This window comes from Pterocles gutturalis, unplaced genomic scaffold (genome assembly GCF_000699245.1).
Source record: "Pterocles gutturalis isolate BGI_N339 unplaced genomic scaffold, ASM69924v1 scaffold27229, whole genome shotgun sequence".
Taxonomy (NCBI): Eukaryota; Metazoa; Chordata; class Aves; order Pterocliformes; family Pteroclidae; genus Pterocles; species Pterocles gutturalis.
In genome coordinates this window covers 190341-199827 of record NW_010129329.1, presented here as the reverse complement: position 1 = coordinate 199827, position 9487 = coordinate 190341, and the positions used below count along the sequence as shown (strand labels likewise).

At 38.8% G+C, this 9487-nt stretch overlaps 1 protein-coding gene across 1 annotated transcript in view; it reads right to left on the bottom strand.

Annotated features, from left to right (window-relative positions):
- Positions 1 to 9487, bottom strand: part of GLIS1 (GLIS family zinc finger 1) — a 106244-nt gene that overhangs the window by 1259 nt on the left and 95498 nt on the right. The window contains exon 8 of the mRNA XM_010079913.1: positions 2540 to 2761. Within this exon, the coding sequence (XP_010078215.1) occupies positions 2540 to 2761 (222 nt within the window). The remainder of the gene's footprint in view (positions 1 to 2539; positions 2762 to 9487) is intronic.

Below are 9487 nucleotides of genomic sequence, written 5' to 3'. Positions count from 1 at the left end.
GCTTCTGTTTATTCTTTAACATACGTATTTTGTTTTACCCTGTAACAGCCAATTTGGGTTGGAGCTTTAGAAAAGTGTCTCTGTGAGCTTCAGCACAAGGTTTGGATCCCTGCATCCAGCCCACAGAACCCACCTGCTGTCAGCAGCAGCATTAAGTCAGCTGAGGCAACGCATGGCACAAGATCCTTCTAGTTGAGAACATGCCTGTGAACTAAGTGCCTGATGTAGAAAACAAATCTCTTAGAAATCATGTTCATGTGAATTGCAAGGCAACGTGTGGATGGCTGATCCTCATGGTTAAAGCATTGGGACCTGGCTCCGTTCTCTGCTTGATGGAGGAGCTCGGTGCAGACACTGGGAAATTACTCTTTTTCTGTGCCTTAGTTCCCCATCTGGAAAATGAGGCTTGCTCGTCTCTTCAGCCTTTTGCTCATCTCTTTGGGCTGCCTAACTCTGCAGGCAAGTTTGTCTACATATGGCTGAATCAGAGGCTGCACCAGGCTTAACTGAGGCCTCCAGGCTGCGCGGTGCTGCAACACTAGCAGTAATGACAGATCCTGGTCTTACACAGCCAGTCCTGGTTTCAGAAAGAACCGTCGGCTCACTCCTTAGAACTTAATTATAGGTATTTTACTATTAGGTATGTTTTTATTATTTGAGACCAAATTCTCTAATTATTTACATTTCTGCATTTTCCTATGACGTATTAATTTACTGTTAGTTTACAGGACAAGTTCTGCTGTCTGCAGAAGTCTGGCATGCAGCGTATGTCCAAAGTCTCTGGAAGATGAACTTGGCCTGTTTATCTGCCCTGTGCTGTGGCAGTCCAAGTGGAGTGACCAGTATTTTGATAAGTTTTGTGAATGTTTATGTTATGCTAATTTCTGTTTGATGAGCCTGTATACAGGGTGGATACACAACCACAGATGGACAAAACCCAAGATAAGCATACACCCCAGAAATCATTATTAGATTCCAGATAGAGTAAACTATCCGAAGTCCTGAACAGCAAATAAAATTTTATTGACTGTTAATGTGATTCATGGAACAGCTTTTTGCCAGTCACATTTGGCAGTCCTGTGAGATGAGATCTCATTTAATATTAATGGTGCTATAAAAGCCTGAAAAAAATTAATGCATAGCCTTGATGAATCTTGCAAACCTGAATGGTTCTATTTTACACACAAAAAGATGAGATAAGATTTATATATGTCATATATATTTACGTTTCAGCCTTTTAAGTATTTGCATACCTCAATAACCACTCTAAAACTAAAAATACTACACAGAAACATTTCCTAATAGTTTAGCCCCAGACAGAAAAATCAGCTGTTGTTGGAGTTGGTGTCTTGCCACAGTATTATTCTTTGCTCCTACAATTTCTTTTGCAAAGTTTATTTAGTCTGTTCTTTAAATATTGCAGCCTGTCAATCTAAACTTGAAATTTGATGTTAAGATGAAAAAACTATGTTTTAGTAACATCAAACTTATGAATAACACAAAAGAATTCAAAGTTGAAGTTGAAACTTCATCTTAAACTTTTCCCTTGTGTTTGTTACTGATGCGTACATTTTCTAGTATGGAACAACAGACAAATGCTTGCACGCTCTCTCTAAACAGAGTCTCCTTTAATACGAAACAAACAGGAAAGTCAACTCTAATTTTGTGGTCTGACTCAGGCCCCATTTCAAAAAGCATTTAAACATATGTTTTCATTACTGTCCTTAACTGAGATGCCCTTCTGAGTTCAGACACGAAAAAAAATTTCTTGGAGATATGTAAGTAAAGATTGCAGTAAATGTTAGTGTTTCATGGCTCTGACAATACTCACATTTTGTATGATTTCAGTAATTCTGTCAATTCTTTATTGTGGTTTTAAAAGTAGAAAAAAAGCTTTATAAAAATGAATACTTAAATATTGAAGTATTATAGTAATCTAGCTATAATAACTTGTTGCAAATTTTACCTTATGCAAATATGTAGCTAAATGGGGAAATATGATCGCCATGAATGTAAAACAGTACAAACACAAAGGAACTCCTGAACAAAAAGAGACTAACTGATATTTTTAGCTGAATTTATCAGAGCAGTGCCTTTCCATTTTGTAAACATCAGTATTGCAAAACAAAGCCATCCTTCTATTCTTACATGGACAGGAAGTGCCTGCTGCTGTTTTCTTCAGAGCTGTGTTAACTAGCTTCTTAACTTTGATCCGATTATAAAAGCCTGCCTGAGCATACCTGAGGAGATGTACAATGAATAGCCCACACAATAAATGTGAGAACTGTCCTGTTTGTCAGGGCTCTGAAGGTATTACATCCAGCAGAATGAAAGGAGAATTTGTCCATCAGTCAAATACAGGAGGATTAAAGGAAACAAATTCGCTTCTCTCTGGGATTTTTATAGATGCAAATGAATTTCAGTGACTGAGTTTTTTATGCAAACATATTTTTGTAATAACATTGACTGTAAAATGTGTTCTTTTCACCTCCTGCTAAAAATATCATATGGCTAGTCCTTTATAGGTGGAATAAATTACCTGTTGAAGCTAAAGGTGCATTGAGTATGTGATAGCCGTTCTGTCTCAGAGGATTAAAGCAATGGGATTCCCCTGTTAGCACATCACTGGTGACAGACTGGTCCATTGTTCTGTAGCAGTCTCCATAGTGGAAACAGTTTTGTATTGAGTGAAAGCTGCCTTGGTAACCTGAAAACAGATATTGCACAGACAGTTGAACACTACTGCAATGGTATTTGCTCCGTTTCTGTCACAGTATTTCATTACTGTTGTGAGGCTTTTCAGTTCCTCAGTTTTAACTACGGAAAAATGATCATGCTATTCTGTAAGGCGTAATAATATAAAAGCTACATCAGACTCGGTCCCACAAGGTGCTGTGGGCTGTGATCCCCATCAAGCAAAAAATCTCAAGGATGTGCTTCATTTCAGGCAATAGATCAGCTGAATGCGGTCAACAGCCCCCTTGTGTTCAAAGCTCCATAGTAAGTACTCCACTGGATCAGGTCCAGGATGCTCAGCTCCTAAGGGAATGCATCTATAATGAATTACTTTTAATTTAAATACAATCATGCAATATTTAAATGAATAGCACTGCTTTGTTGTGAGTAAAGTCCTTTCCCATCCAGTGTGCGTTATGCACTACTGGTGACAGCACTATTTATTCAAAATACGTTTAAGAGTACCTTAAACCTCTCCTTTCTCAGAGTGCTCTTATTTCAAATGAAACCCCTTTCACTGAACACAGGGGGCCACAGTCTGCAAGTACAACTGAACTAGAGGTGCAGGACTGACTCCAGAGGGACGTCAGGTGAAGACTTTGAGCTCAGCTAGAGGCTCTTCTTGCTTCTGAAAAGCACACAAATAAATCTGTATGGTCTCTGGCTGCCTCGGTCATTCTGCTTTTGGGGCATGTTTGACTTCTGTCCCCTGCATACCCTACGTTTCTCATATGCTTTTTTTTTCTTTTTTTAAGTATCATATTACCAGTGGACCAGCAGTTTGGTTTTTGCCAGCAGAAGTTGTGAATGAGTCGTACACAACAGAAGATGATATTTAACACTGAAGGACAAATTAACTGCTGAAGAAGGAGTTTTACAACTTTCAAGTTTGTGCCAACATCCTAAAAGAAAATGTTATTTTCTCCCACAAGGATGACCTCAAAGCATGCCACAAGATTTATACCAACCATGGCCTGATTTATTTGTCTTCCTTCCTCCTGCCTCTGTAATCTCTTCCTGATTCCAGGTGCATCACACACCGATTGCACATTCATATTAACGATCCCTTTTCCTACCTCTTCTGAAAGTCCCTTCTGAAATGGTGCTTCTTCTGTGAAGACATGTGACCGAAGTCAACCGAGTCAGGCTTAAAGTTTAGTAGAATGTGCCATCACGATTTTCCTCTAATTGCCAGAAATAATATGGAGCTGTTGTCTTTCTTCCCTCAGTCTTATTCAGACAGAAACATTTCCTAAGGAACTACTGCAAAAGCCCCAGGTAGTTCAGTCAAACACAGACACAGCCAGATCTTCAGCTGATAGAAGTCAGCACAGCTCCTCTCGCCAGGGGAAGACTTGACTTGTGGGGCCAGTTGTGCAGCTATTCAGTCTCTTTGGTGAGAAATGGATCACATGTGCCTATCACCAGAGAGCCTGGGTGCTGTACAGGGTGGAATTTGACAAATCAGCCAGTGTCTAACCTTTTTCGTGTTAAGAAAGACATCCTGTCCTTTTCTACACTTTGCTTTTACTTCCAAAGTTTGACCAAGTAGATCATATCAGGCAAAGCTCAGAGTCTGTCTGTTCATTCTGGTTGTGTTTTCTAAGGTGGTAATAAATAAGGCGAAGTGAGGCAATTCTTTAATAGAAATGCAATGAACTCATCGAGTGGTGAAACATTTGCTCTGAAGTTTCAGTTTAGTATGTGTTTTGGCAGAATCTGCAAGGATTAGATGATTAATTTCTTGAGAACCTATGATCTTCCACCGCAAAACACCTAAATTGTTGATATCCATGACTGGTGAGGTACTAATGGATGACTGTATTAGATAAAGACACTGTACACCGTATCAAAGCTGTTCATGTTATGCAGAAGGCAGCCCAGAAATCTGGAAAGCTGAGTATTAAATGATGCGTGTCCTTCCACGGAATAAATAGACAGCCACCTCTATTTACTTCCTGGAGAGTCTGGCTCAAAAAACCAAAGAGCCCTTATGAGAGGCAGAAAAGCCATCTTTTGATGTGGTTTTAGGTACAGTGCTTTATTGATTGACTTTTGATTATTATCCTGACTTTTCTGTTTAGAAAACATGAGCTCCTTGCTGTAAGTCTTCTAAAAACATATCTTTTTGAGATACGCAGTGAAAATAAAAAGAAGAGACACTTGGCTTCAGGTGATGTATAACTTGATGAGGTTGCAGAGAGCATTTATATGCATTGCTACAGAAAAACTGAACCTCTTCCAGAATGTCTGCTATACACATCAGTTCTAGGGAAGGCATGACGTGTATTTTCTCTGTCTCTGTAACTGCTGCCCTTTTGTCATGTTCCCAGGCTTGCCTTTGTTAAATCAATTAAATATCTTTACGATCTACATATGGGGCTGGCACAGTGGCTTAGAAAATCAGAGAACAGCCAAGCATGACAGAACTGGATTGAAACTAGTTGGATCCAGGGTTTTCTAAAGACCTATGGGCAAAGGTTTCTTTTGAAATGTTTTGAGTTACACTGTCTAGGAGCTCAGGAAAAAATACCTGAGACAGAGAACTGTTTCAGACTCAGAAGTCTGGAAAAGAACAGCCATAAGGAATCAAATTCTCCTTTGGATTGCAGTATCTGTCCTTCAGCATCACTGTGTGATAATCTGAAAAGGCAGCACAAAAAGTGTTACTGGAACTATCCACTGAAGAGACACGATGTAGGAAAATACTGGTGTTATTGCACTGCTGTATTCACAGGGACCAAATTTCTGCTAAGTGCTTCCCAAAGAAAATACAGAGAAATACACAGTTCCTGTTCCAATGTGCTTGCAGATGTGGTAAATGCAGGTAGCAAACCAAAGAAAAAAGATGGGTGAGGAAGGGAAAGGTTGCAACAAGAACATTGATCAGATAAAACAAACCATGACGCTAAAAATGGGACTTCTAACTCTTCTGACCTGAGCAGTATAATGAAAGCTTACTTCCTTTTTTGTCAGCTTCATAGAAATGACGAGGCAGTGGGACCCTGAAAGAAAGGGATAGAGGCTTTATGAAGGCATTCTGTGTGTGCAGAAAAACACACAGGGATGGCTGTGGGAGGAGTGGGCTGTAAGGCAGGGGGCTGCTTCCTTCAGCATGAAAGGTAAAGGAGAAAGAGACTCCCAATAGCTTTTGCCATTGCAAAGGGTGAGAAAGAGGGAGACTCAAGACAGCTCTGCTCAGACAAGAGCACTGAGAAGATGGCTGAGTGAGATGGTGCCTGCGTCATCCCTTACGCAGGGATCTTACACCAGGCGCTTCACTGCCGGGTTGGAGACCTGTCCACAAGCACTTGTGTTTCTCTTCTGTGTGTTTACATGACTCACCTTCAGAATAACCTCTCACATGACTGCATGGAGGTTTCATGGGGAGTGACAGTGGCAGCAGTTTATTCAGGAGGACTCTGGCCTTATCTGGAACGCTGAAGAACTGCAATTGCAGCTGGTGAACTAATGTGCTGTGCCACTATTAGGATGGATAGGAAGAATTTGGTGATGTTCCCTGCACTTAAACTGGGTGTGAAACAACACCTGGGTGCTTGCAGTATTAAAAGCTGTGTTTCAAAAGGTAGCCAGCTGAATGTTCATCTTGGAAGGTGGAAATGAATCTTGGAGTGACTGACACTGCATACCTCCAGGCTGAAGGACTGCAGGACCAGTGAGGTGCTGTCAGTAAGATTTTTTTCATGACTTTTTATATGCTTCCTATACTCCTACCCGCAGCTTGAGAGGCACCGATCGGTTTCTTTTGGTACCAGGTAACTTGGCTCTTGCTGATAGCCTTCAGTAGCCTGGCATGGCTCAAGAGGCCAGTCAGTCTATTCCAGAGGATCTGAGCCTCACATATCTTTTACACTATTAAAAAGGGAAAACTGCCAGCTTGTTTAAATGCTAAGTGTTCCCAGAAACCAAAATAATTAGACAAGAGATGGACAGGCCATGTGAGTTAAAGCAACTACAAGGACTTTTGTAAAAAGGGGTGCTTCTGCCAGGTAAGGTTTCATTCATTTTACATAACCACAGGAAATGAAACTTGTTGCTTGCAGGCAATACCGTGTTTGATTTGCATATGCAATACAAGTCACTGCTTTACTGCATTTAGACATTTTTTAAATGTGCAGTATGAAACAAAGGTGCTTTCACTTCACGCCATTTAGTTTCTTTAGATTTTTTTCTAAATGCTCTACACTAAAAGGAATTAAGATATTATTATTAGGAATTAAGATATGATTAAAATCCCATAAACAATGGTACACTTAAGAACCACATATAGTTGACTGGAGTAAACTGAACACAGAACATTTTTTACGAGTTCCCTTCTAGGAGAGCAAAAGTATAGAACCAATTTCGTAACACGTGTTTCACCAATATTTTTTTTTCCACATGGATTTCAGGTTTTCCTTCAGCTTTGATTTAAATCTGAAATTTTCTGAGGTTAATTTTCAAGTGAAGAATTTACTAAATGTCCTGTCAGCTTAAATGATCACTATTAAATGTTTTATATACAGTAGATGTAGAAATATAACAGTTAATAAAGGAATAAACTGAGTTCCAAACATAACATTTAGTTAAAATTTTGCTTTGAAATAATTTGTGACAGAAAAGCTGCAGTTAGCCACTTCACACAGTGCACTGGCTGGCTCTGTTTCTCTAAGGCACAGCCTAGAAAACTTCAAGCAGCTTTAAAATGAATGATGTAATGAGCAAATAATTGGAATATGCCTATTAAATGCCATCTTGTTATGTCATGTCATTTACATGTATGTGCAAATAAATCTCAGCTTTTCAAATTCCATAAAATTTCATTACAAGAAATCATGTCAGGTATAAATAACTACAGGATTCCATTGCCTGCCAAATTCTTTCAGCATGTAATAATTTCCATGTGATCTTACTACAACTAGGTTTAAACATATAAATAATGTCAGCTTATTCTTTCATTATCAATATTTCTGCTACCAGCTTGATGAAGCTTGCTGTCTCCTAAAAATTTAAGATCCACAATGTTTATATGCTTCTGTACAGATGCCTACAGCTAGACTTATATAGTGTTCCTTTTTTCAACAAAAATTCAAAACTTCCAAATTATTACAGGTCCTATTAGAAAAATGTGCTATTAATGAACTGAGATGCCAAAAAAATGTAAAGCAAGTACAGCTAAGTACAGGTTACAGATCAATTGATTTCAAAGGCTGCTAATCAAAATTGATTTTTGAATGACCATTTCCATAATGAATTTATAATACTTCAACATTTGGCCAAAGTGGAAAATTATTGCTTTTTCAAAACCACATGACATAACACTTAGAAAGCAACAATTCATTCAAAAGGAAATGTGGTTTTCTTAAGGAATAAAGTCAATTTATTTAAGTGGTTCAGAACTTGTTCTGTCTATGCATTTGTTTCTGCTGTAGTAATGAGCTGCTAAACTTTCCTCTTGTGGTTTGTAGTTATTTAGCTCATTATAGCAACATAATCATATATCATTATATGCTATCATAAATCTGCCACTTTTCCCTTACATAGTTAATATTTTTAAATTGAATAATCTGTTGAGCATCAGGTTGAGTTAGTTTTTCCTTCAGCACAAATAATTTAATATAATACACTTTAACTTTTCAGACTAAGTCAGTTGAACCAAAGAGCAAAAATACCCCTCGGAGAACGAAGGGCAGAGGGAACTGTTGGGTTTGGAACCTCACTACAGCTGTGAATTGCTCACTGGGTTTGTGTTCAGCTCCGGTGTTTCGGACCTAGCCTTAGCGTATATTCAGAGAAAGCAAACCTCCTATTTTGCCCACTGGTAAATTGATGACATGTGATACTTCGCCAGCCAAAAATGACCTTATACAAATGACAGTACAGCTGTGAAAGGAGTTTCAAAAATCTGGTTATCTGCCTGTATAAACTTCTGTGCTTGGTTATATTGCAACCAGACAGATGTCCTGCACACTTCTTTATTGTGAATATTTAACACACTTGAGCAGCACACCATCTGGATTATATAACATATTTCTTAAATATGCAAGCTCCTGTTAGTGGAAGAATCTGTGATAATAATATCTCTTGCTAATTTATACCTCAAGAATTGCAGAAACATTAATTAGTTCCCACAGCTGAACTCTGGAATAGGTAAATAAGCTCCCGATTAGAAAGGCTGAGTATTCAGAACGAAAAATATTTTAAGTTAAGCATTGGGACAGCTGCTTAGCTGCTCCCATTCCTGTCCTCAAATCACACTGGCACTCTATAGTTGTACAGAGTGCCTTTGCATATCATTATATAAAATAATACAGAAGCCAAAATTCCAAATAATAAACAGTAAAATATTTTTTCTGTGTCTAAGCTCATGTCTAGTGCATCACTATCAGTGGACTGAGTGGGACATTGCCAAGGTGTGCTTCAGCCCATGGATTTTGGGACTAGATGGCTCTTGTTTGGCAAGGTCTGATGGAGGCTGGATGACCAGTCAGATGATGTGCACAGCCAGTAGCCATCTACTGAAAAACCTGAATAAATGAAATAAATCCGCTGTTGTGATAGCTTCCCCCATTATGAAAAAAACATCACAGAATGAACTGGTCTGAAAATTTTGCTCTGTATGTGTATCAAGCCACTTTAAGAATTGCAGTTCCCATTCACATGCCGTCAGTCCCTTAATAAGACAGTTCTGGCTGAAAATGCAAAAGCTGAAATAAATTCTTTCTCCCTAGCTAGGAATTAGGAAGTTAAA